This window comes from Lepidochelys olivacea (genome assembly GCF_965140295.1).
Source record: "Lepidochelys olivacea isolate rLepOli2 genome assembly, chromosome: 10".
Lineage (NCBI taxonomy): Eukaryota > Metazoa > Chordata > Testudines > Cheloniidae > Lepidochelys > Lepidochelys olivacea.
The window spans coordinates 41689942-41715398 of record NC_140420.1 but is presented as its reverse complement, the minus strand read 5'-3'; the positions used below and the strand labels follow the sequence as shown (position 1 = coordinate 41715398).

Genomic DNA, 25457 nt, shown 5'->3' with positions numbered 1-25457 from the left:
CCCAGTTCCCGGGAAGAAACCACGTCAAGAGTCTTAGGAACAAGGCCATGTCTACAAGGGGGATATGCTTTCATTATTGCCATCAGTGTAGCTGCAATAGTACAAATCCCTACTGGAAATGGGCAGAATTTCTTTTTCTGCTGGTCTTATTCCCGCTTGAAGTTAAGGGTAGGCTCCACCAGTGCAAACTGGTTTATAAACAGTTTTTATCCTGTCCACATAAGGGTGCAGCTTCACCAACTGGTAGCCTGTGAAGGCTGAAACTGGAGCAAATCCCCAGTGTAGACAAGTATGCCAAAGCCCTAGTCCTCATTTTAGTCATCCAGTAAGTCTTCCCGCAAAGTGGGTAGACAAGACTTGACATTCCTGATATTTTTAAAGTTAAAAATCTAGCAGATTTTTTAAAAAGCTTTTAAGCTTTCTTTATACATTGTAAAGACAAAATATGCTCTCTCTTTTGCAGGCCATCTTTAACTCTGGCCCTATAATTGCATTCTACATTTAGGCCAGAAGACCCTGATCAGTTGTGTCCATGACACTCAGCATTGTGCTGTTGCACTCATTATATGAATTACAACTGTATGCAAGTTAGTTGCACAGTATAATCCACATCTATCTTTTCAGCATATACCAAGTACTGGAGAGGAAAGGGGAATCTCTGGCTCCTGTTGGGAGCGGGTATACAGAATCTCTGTCCAGAGAGAAAAAGGAAAAGTTGTTTTCTGTTGACCTCATTAGTTGACACAAGTTGGCAGAGAACGGACTGTATGGCTGGGTAGAAGGGCAGCCAACAAGGGGGGTGAGTTGGTACTTTGTAGCCCATACTGGAAACAGCATTTGTAGTTGAGGGAAGAATCTCCAACTTGTACAGTAGTTGGAGGATGAAAAGGTTTGTTTTTTTTAAATAAAGGAGGAAGAATAGATTTCCTACCTTTACTCAAACGAGTTTGACTGGGAGTGTCCTTAGTTTTATTTACTAGGAATCATTTTCTTGTTCACTTGAATAGACTTTGCTTTCAACACTGAGTCCCAGTGGTACTCCCCTGACAAGTTTTTAGTTATTTTCTGAAGCCTTGAATATCTCACATTTCAATCCTGAGTGGCAGTGTGAGAACTTATAAATTGTACGAGTCCAACTATATATCTGAAGCCTTGCAGAAATTAGCATTGGGAACTTGGACATTATGAATTTTCTCCTTAAATTTGAAAGCAGCATTATGCACAATTAAGGGCTAATATCCACAACCACCAAATTTTGAAAGCTGGCTATTGGAGCTATGAGTGGACAAAATGCCTTTCCAAAACTGCAAAGCAAGGATTTTTTTCTACTGAGACTAAGAAAAGATCTTATCTACCTTCAAACTAAAAAATTATTAAGCATGAAAAATCACAGGTTTAAAAGATGAGAGAACTTTTGGCGGTTAGGCTTGGAAAAATGCCAATATCTCAGAATACAAGAACTTCCTTTGCATTCCAAACAGTAGGAGAGAAAACTGCAGATGGGTTGCCAGGTGTGGGTGTGGTTTATACAAACACATTCATATAATTCCTGATTAACATTCCATAGCCATGTCTGAAAGTTAATGAAGAATATTTATTCCAGTTGGTTCCATATATCTTGCTGACAGCTATTTTAAACACATTTGGAGTACAGATTAAGTCACACCATACAGTCTTCTGAAGTCTCACCTGTAAAGCACTTGGAAAGCAAATTATTAACGCAAATTATTAAATTGAATCGGGAAAAAAAATGAGGCACCATAAAGGTTATATTGTTATTCATAACGTAACATTAATCTCTACAATAATATAGTACTTGCCCTTCTTGCTGCTGCCCAGCGAGGCAAAGTGAGAATCTGACTACTGATGACTAATAAACTCTTTACGTCACCACTTGATATGTGCATATCTTTTTCTGCCTAATTCTATGAGGTTGGCTATGCAAACTCCCTCTTGCAGTTACTTAGAAGTCCCAATATTAACCACCCCATCCCAGATACAATATTGCAGCTATCAAAATGCTGGAGTTCCTTCTATCCTTTCTTGTAGAAACTTTATTACTGTCCATCAGCTGCAACTCTGCCCCACTATGTCCTGCAATAGGAATTTTACCTGTGCAAGGACCACAAGATCAGGTCCTAGATGGAGGAAAATCATTTGTTTACCACTCCACCACTACTCTCCTCTCCCTTCATACCCCAATATTATCCCCAATGAGCAAGCACACAAGATTTTTTCACCTAAACAAAAAAATACTATCAACTGTGAAAATACCCCTTTGAAGCAACATTAACTCAATTTCTGGGAATTTTGTAGACAGACATCAGCTTTACTAGAACTGACTGATATTTGCTTCTGTTTTACAGATTTTCATTCAATATGAAAAGAAATATCTTCAGTTTTATTTATGTCAGTGTACTATAAATAGCATTTTCCTGTCAAAAGACGAAACTGGTAAAACAAGTGCACTGGCCACTGTAATAGTGAACTGGATAGCTTTAAACAGAGTCATTAGTAGAGGCAGTCTGATGCTGTCTGCAGTACACTGGATTGAAGCCATGGACACACTATGGTGGTGGTTACAGTGCACCATGAGGTGACTCTGGAATGGAAAGCATACATGCTGCCATCAGAGAATGTTCCAAGCACCATACCTTCAAAAAGCAAGTAATGGAAAACAGTTTTAATCTAGTCTACAGAACTAAAAAATTTGTGTAAGAGAGACTTAATCCAGAAATCCTTTGGGAATTGCTTTATTTTCTAAATGTTTTTCATATGTAGCCAATAATGGACCATTTTAGGTCTGCTTTTCAGACTGTAAGTTGATGACCTGGCACTCAGAACAAACAAGCTATTTGGGACTTTAATGGCTATCTCTGCCAGTTTAGAACTATTCTTACCCGCCTGTCAGTTACATAGTAATGTTTGTGATATTTATAGGTGGTCACTTAACAGTTTGTGGCGCTGAATGAAATAATGGGAACCAAGTGAACAAGCAGCCGTTTTACAGGACATGTTGGGAGCTTTCATATCCATCCTGGAAATATATGGAAATTACTAAACAGATGTTTGAAGCAAGAAGAGTTAAAGTCTGAGAATGTAACTTAGAGTTTCCTGATGGCTGATCACTTTAAGTATTAAAATGTAAGCAGAAGACACTAACGTTTCATCAATCTGTAAGAAAGCAGACAAGCAAGCAGACATTGCTGTTTAGTTCTGAGGAGATAATGCATTGTGGAAGGGGTACAGGGTTAGGTGTACACAAAAAAAAGCCATCCCACTCCAAAAAGGAACATCCTGAAGATCCTCATGAGGACAATCCTCCCCATACCTCACATTTGAGGTGTCAATTTTATATGAGCAGTGGTTTTAAAATAAGTGCATCCTACTGGAATCCACCATCTTGTGGAAGGGCAGCATGGGAGCCTTAGTGTCTAGTTGGAAACCAACTTCCAGTTCTCCTAACTGTTTAACTTTTCAAATCAGTATTCAGTGCTAATTTTCACTGCATTCTGTTTTGATATTAACAATGACATTTTGTTTTAGCCACCACAATTAAAGCAGGCTCTACCAGTTTACTGTGTCTATTTTTGAATGCCCAAGATGGTGTCAAATGAGATCAGAGGAAGAGTGACCACCATTAGCCGAAGATTCCAACACCATTTTAATCAGAAGCCTTCGTTTCAAATACAATTTAGTTAACAAGCTGTAAGATGCATCTCTCCTAATGGAAAATTACAGGATAGTTTCTACTCAATGCACTACTGTATTCTGTCTCTGCAATCTTAAACACTCTGGGATACTTCAAACTTATACTCCTGCCTTCCAGGTACAGGTTGAGATTCTTTAGCTCGGTCTCCCTTCAGCTCCAATTCCAGTGTGTAGTTACCTAGAGGTTAAACCTTAAGCGCTCTGCTTCCCACAAACTACAACAGTTTAAGCCTCCCTTGTGGACACAGTACAGTTGTTTAAGTGTGTTTGAGAAAAACACTGAACTCACCAATATGAAAACAACAAAAACAAAAGTGTGTCCTGAACACAAGGCACTTGGCAATATAGTCATAATACACAATACAAAATTAGGAAACACTGGATAATTGAACTGCAGGTATGCAAGAGACAAGACAGGGCTTTAACTGGGGAAGGAGATGGAAGCTTAGAACCTCCATCCCAAAAAATACATTCAGTTACAAATGACCTATTTGAGGGAGATAGGAAACACAATCTGAGGCATTTTCATAAGGACTCTATCAGAAAAATGCTTCAAGAACTTAATAATTAGCTTTTCATTCAAAAAGGTTCTTCCTCCTCCCAAAAAACTACTAAAAGGAGACTGGCTAGGCGAGGAATAGAGAAGGGAAATACAACAGACCTTCATGGGCAGCAGAAGCAGATGATCATATGAAATAGGAGAGACAAGGTGTGTAGTATCTTATATTGGACCAACTTCTATTGGTGACCTGAAGAAGTGCCCGGTGTCACTCGAAAGCTGGTCTCTCTCTCACCAACAGAAGTTGGTCCAATAAAAGATATTACTTCACCCACCTTGTCTCTCCAATATCCTGGGACTGACTACACTACACTACCGGCTACAACTACACTGTATCTGAGACAGGAACCAGACTTCCAGAAGTTAAACTTGCTGCAGGGCAGTTCAGCTTTATCTTGACATAACACCTTTCCCTGAAATCCGAAGGCTCTTGCTGCTGTGATTGATGTTAATAACTTAGAGGTCACAGTGGACTCAGACCTGAAAGGGCTAGGGAGGGGACAAGCCTTAGGACTGGAAGCTGAACAGGTTTATCAAGTCGAACCACCCAATGTTTTTTAGGTTTTAAACTAAATCCATGTCATTGGGTTAATTCTGTTTATTTTTCCACATACATTCACGTTCTTTCAATTTTCCAGAGGCAGGTTCTCTGATCCATCAGTACTGACTGCAACAAGTCACCTGTTTTCATCCATAATCATTTTCATATTGCAGCAGTCTGCTGTAATACTGCCAAGATAGTTCAGATTGGTACCCCACCTGAGCACTAGCTACCAGATTTACGTCTGCACGGGGTTCCTTCAGATACCACTACATCGATTCAACAGATGTCACTGCACAATTTGAGAGCTTGAGTTATGCAATATGAAGCTCAATATATGCAGTGAGAAATTACATTTCTATGCTATCCTGGTTTATGTATACAAACACTCAGAATAGTGTTAAAGATAACATCCGTCCTCTACTATTCACAGCCCTAAAACATTGAGACATTTACACTAAATCAAAAAAACCGCTCCTTTACATTCTGCTCTTCACACCTGTACACAGTTAAGTCACTCTCTGCAGGTATTTCATTGTGAATGTGTGTAGATCTAAGCTGTATATCAATCACTACATCTCAGAGAAAGCAAACAGCATTCTTTCTATTCAATGTACATAAAAATAGGACTGAGGGTTAAAATGGTTCTGAAATTTCCAGAACCAAAATTCATGTGGAACCTAATAAAGACAGCAGAAAATGTGTACAAAATCTAGGACAATAAATGGAACAAACAGCAACTGAGAATCAACTCATGCTATCCATTATAAGTTTTTTAAAAGGGATGTTACATTCCTAGTGGGGAATGATTTGGCTAAAGCTAGTGCACATTAAATTGATAACATCCCTTCACTCTGAGTGGCATTTACTTTCACACCACCATGTAAGAACAGCTGTATCAGTAATGTACTGTTGCATCAGAGAATCCGTTAGGACACATACTGTTTAAAAAAGAAAAGAAGCTCTATGACTTTATGGAAAAATCCAGGCTTTAAAGGTCACATATAACAACAAAATCAAAATGGGAAGGATTTGTACAGAAACTTATGAACTCAAAACCATGTAAATAAGGAAGGTATTCAGAGATTCCAAGAAAAAAGAAGAAATAAAAGTGGTTAGATCAGGAAAGAATAAAAACCATAACAGAAAGGCACTCATGAAGAAGCCAGCGACAGGGTGCAGGAAACCTACTATAAAAGTAAAGGGTTGTGGAAGAAAAAAAAATAATCAAAGACTGAGCTTGTTTTCACACAGGAGCTGTAGGACAGTTGCGTAGATTTCCCCAAGTCCTTTGATCCTACGGAAGAGAGACAACAACAAAAAAAGGTGGCAGGGACACTCTCAAGCATTACAACTGGAGGAATAATCTTGGGTTCAAAAAACAAAACAAAGGGTGGTAATATCAAGGGTCATGGGAGAGGGAGAAGGGTCACTGGACTGCCTCTAGTTACTACACTACTACTACTGTACGGTGCTGAACTCACTCTGAAGGACGCTTATCGTAGCCTGGGCTCGAATCCACGTTATGGAGGGATTTTGTCTCAAGTCATTCCTCCTGGGATCGTTGCTGGCCCTGCACTCGTAAGTCCCAGAGTCTTCCAATGTAAGGCGGGTTATTCTCAGCACACTCACGCCGTTCACCCCGTAGGCAGTGTTAATGGTGACACGGCGCTTCCGAGCGCCATCCCAGAGCTGTTTGAAAGACTCAGCCCGGTTGACTTCAGCATACCACCACTGGATCTCTGGAGTGGGTTTCCCAACCACATCACAGTACAGCTCAAAAGCATCCCCTGTGAATTTAGTTTCTGACATGGGCGACTTGACAAACCCAGCTAGAGGGAGGGGCAGCAGAAATGCAGTGATAGATCAGCAGAAAATAACAGATGTTACAAAGAACAAAGCAAGCGAGTTGCAGAAAACAGACAAAGGATTAGATAAAACACCATAATTTACAGAAACCAGGTGTTAACAAGATTTTTATAGAAAGAAAGCACAATACACAGAGCGCTTGCTAATTTTGTTTGTTTGAAGGCGTGTTATAGTTTTCATAGCACAGCACATACCCTCTCAAGGAAGATTTCAAAGTAGCAGCCGTGTAAGTCTGTATCCGCAAAATGAACACGAGTACTTGTGGCACCTTAGAGACTAACAAATTTATTAGAGCACAAGCTTTCATGAGCTACAGCTCACTTCATCGGATGCACAGAATGGAACATATATATGTATGTTTGTCCTCACCCACAACTATTTCACATTTGGGGACAATATATACCTTCAATTCAGTGGCACTGCTATGGGTACCCACATGGCCCCACAGTATGCCAACATCTTTATGGCTGACTTAGAACAACGCTTCCTCAGCTCTCGTCCCCTAACACCCCTACTCTACTTGCGCTACATTGATGACATCAACATCATCTGGACCCATGGAAAAGAAGCCCTTGAGGAATTCCATCATGATTTCAACAATTTCCATCCCACCATCAACCTCAGCCTAGACCAGTCCACACAAGCGGTCCATTTCCTGGACACTACGGTGCTAATAAGCAATGGTCACAACCACCACCCTATACCGGAATCCTACTGACCACTATACTTACCTACATGCCTCCAGCTTCCATACAGGACACACCACACAATCCATTGTCTACAGCCAAGCTCTAAGATTCAACCGCATTTGCTCCAATCCCTCAGACAGAGACAAACACCTACAAGATCTCTATCAAGCATTCCACAATACCCACCTGCTGAAGTGAAGAAACAGATTGACAGAGCCGGAAGAGTACCCAGAAGTCACCTACTACAGGACAGGCCCAACGAAGAAAATAACAGAATGCCACTAGCCATCACCTTCAGCCCCCAACTAAAACCTCTCCAGCGCATGATCAAAGATTTACAACCTATCCTGAAAAATGATCCCTCACTCTCACAGATCTTGGGAGACAGACCAGTCCTCGCTTACAGACAGCCCCCCAACCTGAAGCAAATACTCACCAGCAACCACAAACCACACAGCAAAAACACTAACCCAGGAACCTATCCTTGCAACAAAGCCCGATGCCAACTCTGTCCACATATTTATTCAAGTGACACCATCATCATAGTAACTAATCACATCAGCCATGCCATCAGGGGCTCGTTCACCTGCACATCTACCAATGTGATATATGCCATCATGTGCCAGCAATGCCCCTCTGCCATGTACATTGGCCAAACCGGACAGTCTCTACACAAAAGAATAAATGGACACAAATCTGACATCAGGAATCATAACATTCAAAAACCGGTAGGAGAACACTTCAACCTCTCTGGCCACTCAGTAAAAGATTTAAGGTGGCAATTTTGCAAAAGAAAAGCTTCAAAAACAGACTCCAACGAGAAACTGCTGAGCTTGAATTAATATGCAAACTAGATACCATTAACTTGGATTTGAATAGACACTGGGAGTGGCTGGGTTATTACACATATTTAATCTATTTCCTTAAGTTAAGTATCCTCACACCTTCTTGTCAACTGTCTAAATGGGCCATCTTGATTATCACTACAAAAGATTTTTTCTCCTGCTGATAATAGCTCATCTTAACTAATTAGCTTCTCACAGTTTGTATGGTAACTTCCAACTTATCTGTATGTATATATCATCTATCTATAGCTATATATAGCTATATATATATATATATATAACTATATGTTCCATTCTATGCATCCGATGAAGTGAGCTGTAGCTCACGAAAGCTTATGCTCTAATAAATTTGTTAGTCTCTAAGCTGCCACAAGTCCTCCTGTTCTTTTTTCTCAAGGAAGAGGAGTTCTTGGGAGACAGACTACCGAGATAAGTATTTTATGATGAAAAAAGAAAAGGAGTACTTGTGGCACCTTAGAGACTAACCAATTTATTAGAGCATAAGCTTTCGTGAGCTACAGCTCACTTCATCAGATGCATATCGTGGAAACTGCAGCAGACTTTATATATACACAGAGAATATGAAACAATACCTCCTCCCACCCCACTGTCCTGCTGGTAATAGCTTATCTAAAGTGATCATCAGGTGGGCCATTTCCAGCACAAATCCAGGTTCTCTCACCCTCCACCCCCCCACACAAATTCACTCTCCTGCTGGTGATAGCCCATCCAAAGTGACAACTCTTTACACCAGCAGGAGAGTGAGTTTGGGGGGGGGGGGGGCGGAGGGTGAGAAAACCTGGATTTGTGCTGGAAATGGCCCACCTGATGATCACTTTAGATAAGCTATTACCAGCAGGACAGTGGGGTGGGAGGAGGTATTGTTTCATATTCTCTGTGTATATATAAAGTCTGCTGCAGTTTCCACGATATGCATCTGATGAAGTGAGCTCTAGCTCACGAAAGCTTATACTCTAATAAATTGGTTAGTCTCTAAGGTGCCACAAGTACTCCTTTTCTTTTTGCGAATACAGACTAACACGGCTGTTACTCTGAAACCTATTTTATGATGGGTTCTCTAGAGTGTCAAACTGGATTATAGGAGACTGCATCAGGGGAACCATTTACAGCAAACACACATCACCTTTTGGAACTGGAAAGCAATGAAATGGCACCAGGGAGCTATGGAAAAGCAGACTGTGAATTATGGTTGTCCTTTTTCTAGCTGCTTGAACTGTTTGGTTTATAAAAGTCAAATGTCCAGCAGAAGTCCTTCCCCTGTCCTTTCTCAGCCCTCTCATTAAAACAGAAAACTGATCAAACACCTACAGAAAAAAAAAATAGCAAGCTTCTGTCCTATATACCTCTCCATCATGAACTCTACTTTGACCTTTTCTTCCATCTATTCTGAACTTCCGAGACAGGGAATTCCCTGAGATATAAGTGACCTACTTTCTGGCAGTAGCTAGATCATTGCAGCTGAAAGCAGTAGATTCTCACAATCTCTGTTAAAGTATGATAGGGATTTTCATCTTACACATATAAAATGACAAAAAAATTCACTAATTGAGAAACTGACAGCATTGAGTAACTAGATACATTATAAAGGAAGTCCTTCTGTACCTTTTGTAAAAGATGCACGGTTGTAATTCAGTACTAAAACCATTGGAGCCCCTTCTGTGATATACATTTCCCTGCTATTTACCAGCATTACTACATCAGTACACTTGCCTTTGTTTTAAGTTGTCCTCCAAAGCATATTTTGGAAGTGACCCACTGAAAATAGTGCAGATTTAAAGCCAGTCTATTTTGTATACTGAAAATTTTTGAAAAAACAGCTGGCCAGCTAGATAATGCAGCAAAACCTGTCATTTCTATGTTGAATTCTCTCTGGGCACCAGGGATCAGCAACAGCAGCAAGCAAGAAGGGCAGACAGTGTTCCGAACATCTACACCACTGATCAAATAGACTGCTCCACCCCACGCATCCCCACACTCTTCCCCCACTCCCAAACACAATCCATTTCAGAAAGTGGTGTGGGGAAACAAGCCTTTGGGCTCTGTTATAAGGGAGAGGAGGAATGAGATGCTTATTCCATTAAACTTTTCATGCATACTGGTTAGATGAAATTTTTCAGTCCCTTGTCGGACAGTTTGAACCGCATCCTTTTATTCTTGTTCCAAGGTACTCTCTTCTCTGCTACTCAATAGGTAACTGATGAGCTGGGGTAAAATAAAATTTAAGTGAACAATAAATGCACACTGGAAAGCTAATATTACAGCAAGCATTTCTGTAGATTTAGGAGGAATTTTGTATTCATGTTACTCAGGCCACAGGCAGTTGAAGTATGAACAGGAAAAGCTTCTCTTGCTGTTCTAATACTGGTTCCTCCAGAGCAATTGAGATAATCCATTACAACAATGTATAAACAAGGCCTAAAATTCTATATGCACATGTAAACTAGGCATAAAGTGTGTCCATCCAAGGACCATTTTGGTAATTTGCAAGGAGCCCTAAGGCTACACCTAACTTTTATATTAAGTAGATATCAGCTGCCTTCATCTTTAGTACAAGAGTGCTGACTGTGAGACTATAGGTCCCAATACAATGTTCCATCTTGATCTGTGTAACCAGATTTGTAATCTCTACAGACTGCTGCTCCATACTGCAAACTGCTTTTTAGAACTCCCTGAGGTGTATTTGGGCTCCCCTATCTGAAGCAGCATAGCACAGAAGTTGCTGTAGCGCACAATTCAGTGAAATACAGATTAAATCTCTCATTGGCATTCTACACAGTCATGCAAGTGAAAATATTCTGCCATCAATATAAGGCAGTTTAGCATTAGACCACCAATGAGGAAATAATGAATTACTTTCTACCACACAAGATATTTGGGGTTTGCAGAGAGCTCCCCACACAAAAGGATGGAACCCTGGAAGGATTTAGAAGTGAGAGAAGTCACAGGAAGCCTCCTTATACAAAGCGTACTCTGAAAATGCCTTATTAGTAAGGGACTAGCTGCATGATTAGAAATGCCATGCAAGTCTATCAGCTTTTATATGCAACTCCGCGCTTTGCATTTTCACTAATTCATTACTAGGTACACAACACCAAACAGCATCAGCAAGTTTCAGGCAGTACTTTCAGTGAGCCATTTCTGATAAGGAAAGAGTTCCAAGAGGAAGCTACAAGTAGAGGTGAAATCCATCTGCACCTCATCGATTACTCAAAAAATGGAATGCACACCAAACAGAATACTTTCCATAATGGAAGAAAAGACTAGAAACTTATCTGGAGAACTCATGCTGTTTGGCAATTCTGTCAACATTTGCCATCAAAGTGTACAAAACCAAGTAAATAGAGAAAGACAATGTACAGATTTCACTGCTTATATAAGAGGCTTCTGAAGCCAGAAAGTTTCCTTACTCGGTTTTCCCTATGGTATGTATACACTGGGGGGTTTTGCAGCATTGCACATAAAGACAGATATTCAGGAGGTAGGTGCTAGAGCAAGAAAGAATAACAACATATTCTTAAGAAGAGACCCCCACAAAAGACACTCTCTCTCTCTCTCTCAGCAGATAAGGGAGAAAAATAGGTCCAAGTTTACTGATCTGGACATCTGTTTACATCTGAAAATTGCCCTCATTCAGATTTTCTAGCTGCCTGCAGCTTTTAAAGTTGAATGCACCCTTCTCACATTTTGAGAACCCCCAAAACAATTCAGAAAGAACAACAGTCTTGTTTGGACTTCACAAGTGTCATTAAGGCACAGTTGGCAGCACTAAGTCTCGTAAAATTTGGGCTGACATTTGATGCTGATGCTGTAGAGCAAAAAAGATAAGGGAGTGGGAGAGGCATATATTTAACTAAGGTCTCCAGTTCACCTGGTAGCTCTTCAAGTACAAGGTAAAGAACTAAGGCCCTGTTGCAAGTTATAGAATAGCCCTGGTGCACTAGACAAAAAGGGCTCAGCCTCAGACACCACTTACTGAGAACTAGCAAATGGAAATGCTTATGAAAAATATTCTCCCTCTCAATAAGGCAGGTTCTTATGGGCATGGCTGTAAAGCTACCAATAGCTTACAATCACTGGTAAGCCACCGACTGCTTTGTAAACTGCTAGGGAGTGAAATGCACTATGGAAAAAAAAAAACATTGTTCTACTGTATGTGGTAGCATTGAGCAAGTGGAGAGTTACTGTGAAGTCTGCCACAAGATTTACCACAAAGTCTCAATATAATTTCATGATACACCAGAGGACCAGGGATGTTACACTACAGGACAGTCCAGGAAGCTCTGCCATTTCAGAGTAACATTTACTTGCTGTCACCAACATAAACTGATGTATTAATTTTTGTAATTTATTTTCTTCTAAGGCATTGTTCTTCAGATAAAGTCATAGGTTTGAGTAAATGAAAGAGATTATATTAGAAGCTCAATAGCTAAAATAGCTTCTTTTTTTTTTAAGTATATAAGCATAGAACTAGTCAAAGTGGATAAAGTTTTCCATGTGCATCTGCACCAAGGCATATGAAGACTGACCTGCAATAGCTCCTGCTGTACCTGTCTAAGAACGGCAGATTACAGATTGTGCAGTAGTTGTACAATGTGGAGATTCACTAAGACCTAGAATGAGAAATTACTTTAATTCAAATGCTAAAGGAACACTTTTTTCTGTAAGGACAGCTAGGAAAACTCAAAGGTTGAAAGAATATTTGAGAGTCAGTACTTAGTTTATACAACGAAAGGAGACATATAATGTAACATAAGTAAACAGCACCAGAATGTTAGGAAAACATGATAACGGACCCAGAGTGAATAGGAGACAGGAAATTCTAGTAATCCTGGTTTTAAAAAAAAAAAAAAAAAAAGTCAGATTTTCCCTTTAGTGCAGTACTTTCATTGACTAGGTCCTATCTGCAAAGACATGCAATTTCTCAGCTGGACCAAGAGCTGCATTTTTGTCCAGCATACTTTTGATATGCATATTCTATGCAGCTAATTTTGGAATAACTGATCTGCCAAGGATCAAGAGTGATGCCAAGCTAAACTCTGTGCCCCTCTGGCATACATGAGTTACACAGAATTCAGTTGAAGAGCACTGCCAGTTCAACAATCTCTGAAACTGCACACAAACTGGTAATGAGATGGTAACATGTTGTTATCTGTGGACATAGCAGGTGAGCGGAATAGGCTTTCCTGCCCCTTTCTGCTGGCTGTTGTGTCATCTGTCCTGTCACCTTACCATAGGTCGTGTTACATAAGGGTTAGGCAATCACATGCACAAAGGCTAATTGCAATAAAATGTTTATGCAATGTTACAAATCTTAGAAAGCATGATTTAAATACGTATGGCAACTCCATGACATCTTGGTTGGAGTCCAATTTAAAACCACAAAAGGGGATTCCTTAATTGTTGAACAACCTCATTAAAAATTTAAAAGATGCCTACTTCCTTTCCGCTTGTTCCTTCTAGCAGAAAGAACGATCTCGGTGGGGGGAAGAGAGCAATCAAGGAAAATATATTCGCTACCATCTCTCTCTTTACCAGTCCAAAAATAGCTCAGAATTCAGTAGATAACTATCTTTTGGCAGAAGAGACTATTTTGATTCTGAATCATCTATTGCCTTTTATTACCAAGACTTCATAACTGATGTCTTAGGCTGTAAACATATTGATGCCTGCAGGGTCAAAGCATCAGGGACATTAATCTTTGTAAGCAATTATCTGGTCTACAAGAGGTGGTTTAAAATAAAACCTAGTCTTAGAATCATAGAATCATAGAATATCAGGGTTGGAAGGGACCCCAGAAGGTCATCTAGTCCAACCCCCTGCTTAAAGCAGGACCAATTCCCAGTTAAATCATCCCAGCCAGGGCTTTGTCAAGCCTGACCTTAAAAACCTCTAAGGAAGGAGATTCTACCACCTCCCTAGGTAACGCATTCCAGTGTTTCACCACCCTCTTAGTGAAAAAGTTTTTCCTAATATCCAATCTAAACCTCCCCCACTGCAACTTGAGACCATTACTCCTCGTTCTGTCATCTGCTACCATTGAGAACAGTCTAGAGCCATCCTCTTTGGAACCCCCTTTCAGGTAGTTGAAAGCAGCTATCAAATCCCCCCTCATTCTTCTCTTCTGCAGGCTAAACAATCCCAGCTCCCTCAGCCTCTCCTCATAACTCATGTGTTCCAGTCCCCTAATCATTTTTGTTGCCCTTCGCTGGACTCTCTCCAATTTATCCACATCCTTCTTGAAGTGTGGGGCCCAAAACTGGACACAGTACTCCAGATGAGGCCTCACCAATGTCGAATAGAGGGGAACGATCACGTCCCTCGATCTGCTCGCTATGCCCCTACTTATACATCCCAAAATGCCATTGGCCTTCTTGGCAACAAGGGCACACTGCTGACTCATATCCAGCTTCTCGTCCACTGTCACCCCTAGGTCCTTTTCTGCAGAACTGCTGCCTAGCCATTCGGTCCCTAGTCTGTAGCTGTGCATTGGGTTCTTCCGTCCTAAGTGCAGGACCCTGCACTTATCCTTATTGAACCTCATCAGATTCCTTTTGGCCCAATCCTCCAATTTGTCTAGGTCCTTCTGTATCCTATCCCTCCCCTCCAGCGTATCTACCACTGCTCCCAGTTTAGTATCATCCGCAAATTTGCTGAGAGTGCAATCCACACCATCCTCCAGATCATTTATGAAGATATTGAATAAAACCGGCCCCAGGACCGACCCCTGGGGCACTCCACTTGATACCGGCTGCCAACTAGACATGGAGCCATTTATCACTACCCGTTGAGCCCGACAATTTAGCCAGCTTTCTACCCACCTTATAGTGCATTCATCCAGCCCATACTTCCTTAACTTGCTGACAAGAATACTATGGGAGACCGTGTCCAAAGCTTTGCTAAAGTCAAGAAACAATACATCCACTGCTTTCCCTTCATCCACAGAACCAGTAATCTCATCATAAAAGGCGATTAGATTAGTCAGGCATGACCTTCCCTTGGTGAATCCATGCTGGCTGTTCCTGATCACTTTCCTCTCATGCAAGTGCTTCAGGATTGATTCTTTGAGGACCTGCTCCATGATTTTTCCAGGGACTGAGGTGAGGCTGACTGGCCTGTAGTTCCCAGGATCTTCCTTCTTCCCTTTTTTAAAGATTGGCACTACATTAGCCTTTTTCCAGTCATCCGGGACTTCCCCGGTTCGCCACGAGTTTTCAAAGATAATGGCCAGTGGCTCTGCAATCACAGCCGCCAATTCCTTCAGCACTCTCGGATGCAACTCGTCCGGCCCCATGGACTTGTGCACGTCCAGCTTTTCTAAATAGTCCCTAACCGCCTCTATCTCCACAGAGGGCTGGCCATCTCTTCCCCATTTTGTGATGCCCAGCGCAGCAGTCTGGGAGCTGACCTTGTTAGTGAAAACAGAGGCAAAAAAAGCATTGAGTACATTAGCTTTTTCCACATCCTCTGTCACTAGGTTGCCTCCCTCATTCAGTAAGGGGCCCACACATTCCTTGGCTTTCTTCTTGTTGCCAACATACCTGAAGAAACCCTTCTTGTTACTCTTGACATCTCTGGCTAGCTGCAGCTCCAGGTGCGATTTGGCCCTCCTGATAACATTCCTACATGCCCGAGCAATATTTTTATACTCTTCCCTGGTCATATGTCCAACCTTCCACTTCTTGTAAGCTTCTTTTTTATGTTTAAGATCCGCTAGGATTTCACCATTAAGCCAAGTTGGTCGCCTGCCATATTTACTATTCTTTCGACTCATCGGGATGGTTTGTCCCTGTAACCTCAACAGGGATTCCTTGAAATACAGCCAGCTCTCCTGGACTCCTTTCCCCTTCAAGTTAGTCCCCCAGGGGATCCTGGCCATCCGTTCCCTGAGGGAGTCGAAGTCTGCTTTCCTGAAGTCCAGGGTCCGTATCCTGCTGCTTACCTTTGTTCCCTGCGTCAGGATCCTGAACTCAACCAACTCATGGTCACTGCCTCCCAGATTCCCATCCACTTTTGCTTCCCCCACTAATTCTACCCGGTTTGTGAGCAGCAGGTCAAGAAAAGCACCCCCCCTAGTTGGCTCCTCTAGCACTTGCGCCAGGAAATTGTCCCCTACGCTTTCCAAAAACTTCCTGGATTGTCTATGCACCGCTGTATTGCTCTCCCAGCAGATATCAGGAAAATTAAAGTCACCCATGAGAATCAGGGCATGCGATCTAGTAGCTTCCGTGAGCTGCCGGAAGAAAGCCTCATCCACCTCATCCCCCTGGTCCGGTGGTCTATAGCAGACTCCCACCACTACATCACTCTTGTTGCACACGCTTCTAAACTTAATCCAGAGACACTCAGGTTTTTCTGCAGTTTCGTACCGGAGCTCTGAGCAGTCATACTGCTCCCTTACATACAGTGCTACTCCCCCACCTTTTCTGCCCTGCCTGTCCTTCCTGAACAGTTTATAACCATCCATGACAGTACTCCAGTCACATGAGTTATCCCACCAAGTCTCTGTTATTCCGATCACGTCATAGTTCCTTGACATCACCAGGACCTCCAGTTCTCCCTGCTTGTTTCCAAGGCTTTGTGCATTTGTATATAAGCACTTGAGATAACCTGTTGATCGCCCCTCATTGCCAGTATGAGGCAGGAGCCCTCCCCTCACAGACATTCCTGCCTGTGCTTCCTCCCGGTATCCCGCTTTCCCACTTACCTCAGGGCTTTGGTCTCCTTCCCCCGGTGAACCTAGTTTAAAGCCCTCCTCACTAGGTTAGCCAGCCTGCTGGCAAAGATACTCTTCCCTCTCTTCGTAAGATGGAGCCCGTCTCTACCCAGCACTCCTCCTTCATGGAACACCATCCCATGGTCAAAGAAACCAAAGCCTTCTCTCCGACACCATCTGCGTAGCCATTCGTTGACTTCCACGATTCGACGCTCCCTACCTAGGCCTTTTCCTTCCACGGGGAGGATGGACGAGAACACCACTTGCGCCTCCAACTCCTTTATTCTTCTTCCTAGAGCCACATAGTCCGCAGTGATCCGCTCAAGGTCATTCTTGGCAGTATCATTGGTGCCCACGTGGAGAAGCAGGAAGGGGTAGCGATCCGAGGGCTTGATGAGTCTCGGCAGTCTCTCCGTCACATCACGAATCTTAGCCCCTGGCAAGCAGCAGACTTCTCGGTTTTCCCGGTCAGGGCGGCAGATAGATGACTCAGTCCCCCGGAGGAGAGAGTCCCCGACCACCACCACCCGCCATCTCCTCTTGGGGGTGGTGGTCGTGGAACCCTTGTATTTGCATGGGCAACCTTAATTCTGGCATTTTTCTTTCTGAGTGCTTGACTTTGTACCCTTAAAAGAGTTGGAAGAATATGAAGTGTAATTTGATTTAGGGTCCACACTACACTACAAAAAGCTATTACCACAAGGTAGTGCCCAATACTGAACTTACAGCACAGACAAGACTCTAACCATCTTAATCATGCTCCCAAGTTGTGCTACAGTGCTGCTAAGTCCAAGGCTGGACCAAAATTCAGTTCATTTTACACTGCAAAGCCAAACAGTGTTTCACCAACATCAGAGAGAAACCACCATTCTGTAACCAGGACCCAAAATGTATTACCTTTTTATAGCTTAGACAGGATCTTACCAGGGTCGATAAAAATCAATGATTTTTTTAAAAAAGGATTTTTTAATTTAAATTGGATTTTTTTTTTTTTTTTTTACAAAAATGCTTTTTGAGGAAAAAACCTGTCTAAAGATAGTTTTAATTAAGATACACTATAGCTCAAAGATATCTCATCATGGAATGGGGATTATAAATTCTATAGTATGAGACAATATATTCATGTAATGTTTAAGAAATGTTTTGTAAGCGAGTTCCAAGAGTTCATGGATTAGGGACCCAATCATATGGGGTTCCAGGGGCTTCTGTATAGATTATTTAGGTTAATCTTTTTATCTACCGACTGGGACTCAGTGATCAGTCAGGAAGATACCATCAGAGATGCTTAGTTTTGCAGTTCTCAAACTGTGGATTTGTGTCTCCAAAGATAACATGTTTGTTAACAACAAAAATGTTTTAAAATAAATAGATAGAGGTGAGAAATAACAGACCTCAACCCTATTGTCCCTCTGCAAATTTGTGTACACAGAGTCAATCCCTTACCTCTCTCTAGAAGTGCAAAGTTTCAAAAAATTCTGTGAACAGAAGATTGTTGGGGGCAGAATAGAGCTGGACAAGGAGAAGTAGTCTGGAGATAAATGTGAGAAGGGAGGGACAGGCAGTACAAACAAAAGTGAAACTGTTTGAGCAGCATATTTTAGAAGTCTTGAGGTCTTTCTGAGTGCAGCCTTCATTGATTTGAGATCTACCATACCATTCTCTCACTAGAAGGGAAAAACCTATAATGGCAGCAGGCCGTAAAAGAGACCCAGTTTGGGAATATTTTAATGAAGTTCCTCTACCTGTGGGTAAGACAGACATGCATAAAAAATGCAAACAGCGCAACAAAGAAATGCAAGGCCTGGTTTCCCCAATGAAAACATCATGAGACGTGTTCCTTCTCAGGAGGAAGGCTGCGTTGAAGATGATGAAAGGAACATGTCTGAACATGCAGGATCTTCAGGTTGGTAAACTTTTTTATTTCATATGTCTTTCTTAAGGATTGCCTGTCTTCCTTCTGGACTATTCTTGAATTCTCATGTTTGAGCAAAAAATATAGTTTGTTACTCTATGGTACTATCATTTCAGATGCAGTTGGGATAAAAACTAAATAGCTGAAATAGGCAGTTCTTCCTTTTACAATTTCACCTTTAAAGTAGTACTGAGCGTCAGTGAATGCAATGAGTAATACTAAATGAGCAGTATGGTAATAATACTTAAACAAAATAAGTCAATGCAGTTATTTAGGAGAATCCATCTTCAACATACAGGATTCTGAAGACTCTCCACCTTCAAGATCACCAATATTTTCTATAGTTTCAGAGTTATCTGCCAATGATAGTGTTTCAGTCACATCATGCGTGTCACATAGCAACAGTATATCACCTGTAGCAAAGAGAAACAAAAATCTGTCATCCAGAGACAACGATAGATAAGTTTGTGATAAGAACCAGCAGATCAGAAAAAGAGGTGTTTGTTTATGCAACAGACTCTCCTTTCCATATGACTGAGAACCTATACTTCACTAACATGGGTCAGTGATTAAGACCAGGATACAGTCCACCCAACAGAGCAGATGTCACAGGCAAATCACTGAATAAAGTGTATGAGAGAGAAATTGAGCCGTGTGCAAAAGGGGTAGAGGGTGAAATTATTAACCTGAGTCTTGATGGGTGAAGCAATGTCCACAATGATCCTGTTGTATGTGCTTGTGTGAGGGATAGCCCAGTGGGTTGAGCACTGGCCTGCTAACCCCAGGGTTGTGAGTTCAATCCTTGAGGGGGCCATTTAGGGATCTGGGGCAAAAATTGGGGATTGGTCCTGCTTTGAGCAGGGGGTTGGACTAGATGACCTCCTAAGGTCCCTTCCAACCCTGATATTCTATGATTCTATGAACGTCTTCCTTACAGAAACAATTGATACATCAGGAAATGCACACACAGCAGAATACTTAAAAGAAGTAGCAGTAAAAGCTATAACAAACTGAAAAATAATTCAAGTGCCTAGTATGCAGCTTGGTCACAGACAATGCTGCAAAGGTATCCAAGATGAAAAGAAATTTAGACGAGAGAGTGAAGAGAGAGTCCTAAGCTAATAACATATGGTTGCAGTGCTCATTTGATGCACCACCTAGCCAAAGACTTCAGTGTTCCAGAAATAAAGGCTAATGTTGTTGAAATTGCAAAATACTTCTGTAACAACCACTTTGCAGCAGCTGCTTTGAAAAAAGTGGGAGGAACCAAGCTAACTCTCCCACAAGACGTGCAATGGATCTCAGGAGTGGACTGTTTTGAGCACTAGATCGAGAACTGGCCTAATCTGATGACAGTTTGTGAACAAAATCGTGAAAAAATAGCTGGCACTGTCACAGCCAAAGTTCTCAGCATTGGGCTTCAGAGAAAGGTTGAACACTTGCTGAGTACCCTGAAGCCTATTTCTGTAGCCTTGAACAAAATGCAGGGAAATAGTTGTTTTATTGCTGATGCTGCTGAAATTTGGAAGGAACTGAGTGAGATCTTTAAAAGAGAAATTTGCAATGACAGAGTTAAAATAAGAGCATTAAAAAAACCCGAATGGGACAAGCACTATCTCCAGCTCATTTTCTTGCAGATAGTCTCAATACTTGATACCAGGGTCAAACCTTAACTGCTGAACAAGAGGAGCTGGCTATCACATGGACATCCAGCAATCATCCCTCCATAATGCCAACTATAATAAACTTCAGAGCTAAGGGTGAACCATTCAAGAAATATATGTTTGCTGATGGTGTTTTAAAGAAAGTCACACCACTGAACTGGTGGAAGTCACTTAAGCACTTGGATTCAGAGACTGTTGAAGTGATAATGTCACTTTTAACAGCAGTAGCTTCTTCTGCCAGTGTAGAAAGAATATTTTCTTCCTTTGCACTAATTCATTCCAAATTGAGAAATCGTTTGGGACCTGAAAAAGCAGGAAAACTTGTTTTTCTTTTCCAGATTATGAACAAACAGGAAAATGAAGGTGAAGATGACTGAGTTAGCTGCAGAAGCCAATATTTTAAGTTTCTCATATTGACCTGGCTGACAGTCAATTTAATTTTTGTTTTGTTTTTTTAAAAGTATTTCATTTAACTATTTTAGTTTAAAACAATTTTAACAAAAACAAACCTGATTTTAAAAAACTTGAATGTTTAACTACATTCAAAACTGCATATGCTTGTTTTGTTAAAATATTATACGTTTGCTATTGAAGAAAAAATATCCAGAATACATAATGTTGTTGTTTTAGTTAAATAAAGCAATTTAAATGTCTGTCTGGTGATGTTCTCCTCCTAATACAGCATGGCAAGAAAATCCTCCAAATACTAATGATTAACCTCTTGAATTGGAGATAGTTCACCTCCCAATGACTTCATAAATATCTCCTTTCACTCCTCCTGTAGAAGCCCTTATTTGGGCTTTGGCATCTTGTACATTGTGAGTACATACTAATTACACTAGTTTTTTTGGCTATGAACTTTCTTCTTTAGTGTAACACATTAATTAACTGCAACACTTCAGACAAGGTATAGCATCTTTATTTAAACTGTGAGAAATGAAACCAACCCAATTATAGAAAAACTCATTTCACTAGCTATCTTTTCAAGATTTAACCAAAGATAACTTAGGTCTGTGGTTCTGAACCTTTTCCATACCAGGACCACCCTTGTAATCCCTCCCATCTAGCCAGGAAACAGCACCTCTTTCCCCAACCCTCATATCTATCCATAGGGAATAGACAATGTGGCCACCATACCCAGACTAAGAACCTCAACCTCAGATAGAAAGGTAGTAATTACAGACCACTAGTGACCTATTTGTCTTCTCCCACATGAGTCCTGATGGAATTTAAAATAAAAATCTTAAGTTTCCTCAATGTAAACATTCAAGTATAATGTTTACTTCCACAAAGCAAACACTTCCATGCATGATTAGAATGTGTGAGTGGGTGGAGGTTCTCTCCATATAGGATCATCATGTAGTAACAGTCAAGAACTGCCCTTTTGAAAGGCAACACTAAAGATGACACCATTCTCAAAAATACTGCTGCTCCTATTTAAGGCTCCTGCTGTTCAGCTTCTTCACTTTTAAGAAATATTCCTAAACTACTTTTCTTCTAAAATACATCTTTATCTATTAACTGTGCTCAGAACCTCCTGCCCTCCCCCACCCCGCCCCATGAGTCCATTTCACAAACAATATGAATATAATTTCTATGTACCAGTCAGATTATTCTTTCTAGTCACTCAGGGCTTCAAAGTAACTGCAACTTCTCTTGAACCTTATTATGGTATTACTGCAAGATATCATTATCTATGGGCATACTGCTAAGATTTCCTCTGGTGCCTGCACATATGTAGTAATTATAAGAAAGGTAAATTTACGGAATTCAGATCCTGAAAATTCGCCATTTGCTACAATATTTTGAACAAGCAAGCGATAAGATTCCAAGCTTATGCTAATCTGTTGACTATTGTATGTTTTCAGAATGTAACATTTGAACAAGATTATCAAAGCAAAATGCATCCAGATATGATTTTTACTAGAGAGAGACTGTAGTCAGAAGAACACAAAACAGGTTAACATTCTACTTCAATGTCAGGATGGCTGAGCCAGTGTCAGGATGGCCGAGTGGTCTAAGGCGCCAGACTCAAGGCTCTGTCTTCCCCTCTCCTGGGTGTTCTGACACATTTTGGGGAGAGGGATAGCTCAGTGGGTTGAGCATTGGCCTGCTAAACCCAGGGTTGTGAGTTCAATCCTTGACGGGGCCATTTCGGGATCTGGGGCAAAAATTGGGGACTGGTCCTGCTTTGAGCAGGGGTTTGGACTAGATGACCTCCCGAGGCCCCCTCCAACCCTGATATTCTATGATTCCATGATTTACAAGTGAAAAAGAACTTCAGACTTAGCTTAGTATGGAGTGGGGTGAAAGAGGAAATAAAGCCATTTTCTGATTTGCACACCAAAGATTCTGAAGCACTACTGAATTGCTAATTTTGTTGATGGTGCACAAGGCATAGAAATCCTATTCATTCTTCGGCAGTTTGGCTCAGAGGAGAGGACAGTAGCTGATGCAGTAGTTTGCAAAAATGATTTGCAAGACACTAGTGACAGATATGAGTAATGAGATGCAATTTTTAAACATTTGGGGAATCACGCTTCTCAAACATTCAGAAGTTCTAACACAGCCACCATTTTCTGTCCCGAGCAAAACACATTCCATTTCCAATGCTTGCTTTCTGTTGTAAACCCAGAGTTACCAAGGGTACATTTACGCAGTATTTTGGACTGAGCAGGAGGAATCTGGGTCAACAGATTCAGGCTAGCACTCTAAAAACATCTGTATAGACAGCGCTTGAAATTGTGGCTTGGGCTGGAGCTCGGACTCTGAAGCCTGCAGGGACTGAGGGGGGTTGGCTTCAGGGCCTGAGTGGCAACTGCAAAGCACGGTCGATACCAGGTATGGGCAAACTACAGCCTGCAGGCCGGATGCGGCCTCTCATGGCTTTGGATCCGGCCTGAGGGATTGCCATCCCCGTGGCACCGCGGGCCCTGGGCCGCTGCTGGAAGTGACCGGCACCAAGTCCCTGCAGTCCCTGGGGGAGGGGGACAGAGGGCTCCCTGCACTGCCCTCGCCTGCAGGCTCCGCCCCACACAGCTCCCATTGGCCAGGAACAGGGAACCGCGGCCAAGGGAGCTTCAGAAGCGGTACTCACAGGCAAGAGCAGAGCCTGGAGCCCTCTGCTCCCCCTCCCCCAGGGGCCGCAGGGACGTGGTGCCGGCCGCTTCCGGTAGCCCAGGCAGGCAGGGAGCCTGTCTTAGCCCCGCTGTACATCACTGCCACCCCGGAGCTGCTCCAGGTAAATGGCGCCAGGCTGGAGCCTGCACCCCAAACCCTTCCTGCACCCCAAGCCCCTGCCCTGAGCCCCCTAACCCCCTCCTGCACCCCAACCCCCTGCCCCAGCCCTACATTCATGGCCCTGCATGCAATTTCCCCACCCAGATGTGGCCCTTGGGCCAAAAAGTTTGCCCACCCCTGGTCTATACAGCTATTTTTAGAGCATCAGTATGAGCCCCACTGGCCAAGTCTGTCAGCCCAGCTGGGAGGCTCGCTCCCGCTCACTCCAGAATTCTGACCTAGAGGTTAGAATAAAAGAGTGGAATACAGTGCTCCTCTGACTCCAAGATCCAACTGAGCTGACTCACTATGTAACTCAGGACAGCCATTTTACTTCCTTGTGCCTCAGTCACTCCAGATGGAAAAGTGTTCAAAAAGATTGTGCCCAATGGAAAACACACATTGTATGAGTTGTGTTTTCATGAAGTTTAAAAAAAAAAAAACACAACACTCTGGAGTTTGTTGTAGTATGAAGATTCAACATCTCAGTAACAGGAAAAGCAAAAGACTAAAACAGTTACATATTCTTGGTACAACTACCCTGAACAGGATCTAAAGATAGATTAAGAAAGCACAATGTTCAGTACATTGAAAAGTATACATCCTAGACACATTAGCTAAAGAAATTAGAAGACACCTGTCAAGAACTACCCATAGACACCTTTTGATTTAGTATTATCAATATATCAAACTGCATAGGAGATGCACAATAGGACAACTCAAGGGTCTGGACTAAGGCCTGGTCTACACTAGGAAATTAGGTTAGTTTAACTATATCACTCAGGGATATGAAAAATCCACTCCCCTCAGCAACGCAGTTAGACTGGCCTAACCCCAGGTGTAGATGGCGCTAGGTCAACAGAAGAATTCTCCCATCAATCTAGCTACTGACTCTCAGAGAGGTGGAGTATATACGCAGATGGGAGGGGATCTCCTGTTGGCACAGATAGCGTCTTCAGTGAAGCGCTACAGCAGCGGTTCTCAAACTGTGGGTCACTTTTTTAATGCAGTCACCAGGGCTGGCTTAGACTTGCTGCGGGACCCAGGACTGAAGCCTGAGCCCTGCTACCCAGGCCGAAGCTGGAGGCGCTTTGGCCTCTCCACCCAGGGTAGCGGGTGGGCTCAGGCTTTGGTCCCCACTCCTCGGGTCGTGTAGTAATTTTTGTTATCAGAAGGGGGTCGCGGTACAATGAAGTTCGAGAACCCCTGCGCTACAGCACTGCCGTAGTATTTTAAGTGTAGACAAGCCCTAATTGTAATAAATGCAGACCACTGCTTTCAAAAAGAGTTGTTTAGCTGTGTAATATTTTGATCGCAATCTTGCTTAAAAGAGCTGCACCCAGTTTCCTCGGCCCAGTAGTTTCAATAGGAAGCAGTATTGCACATAAATGGCATGCTGTCAGTGAAACTAGTTTTATCAAAGTGTGCATTTCAGAGATTTCAGCAAAATGGCTGCACATATACCAAAGGAAGGACTGACATTTGATGCAAGCAGTGAGTCCGTCACTAGAGATTAATGTAAGCCAATTTACGGTAAGAAATGTAATGTTGAATATTCAAGTACAAAAATCCTTAAAAAGGATTTTTTCTAAACATGAAAAGGGAAAACAAACTGGTTTATACTTGCTCACATCACTTACCTATGCTATGGAAA

The 25457-nt window shown here is 42.0% G+C and overlaps 1 protein-coding gene across 1 annotated transcript in view; it reads right to left on the bottom strand.

The window, feature by feature from the left end:
- The window catches only part of NPTN (neuroplastin), a 139596-nt gene that overhangs the window by 37922 nt on the left and 76217 nt on the right, over positions 1 to 25457 (bottom strand). The window contains exon 3 of the mRNA XM_084641693.1: positions 6296 to 6643. Within this exon, the coding sequence (XP_084497819.1) occupies positions 6296 to 6643 (348 nt within the window). The remainder of the gene's footprint in view (positions 1 to 6295; positions 6644 to 25457) is intronic.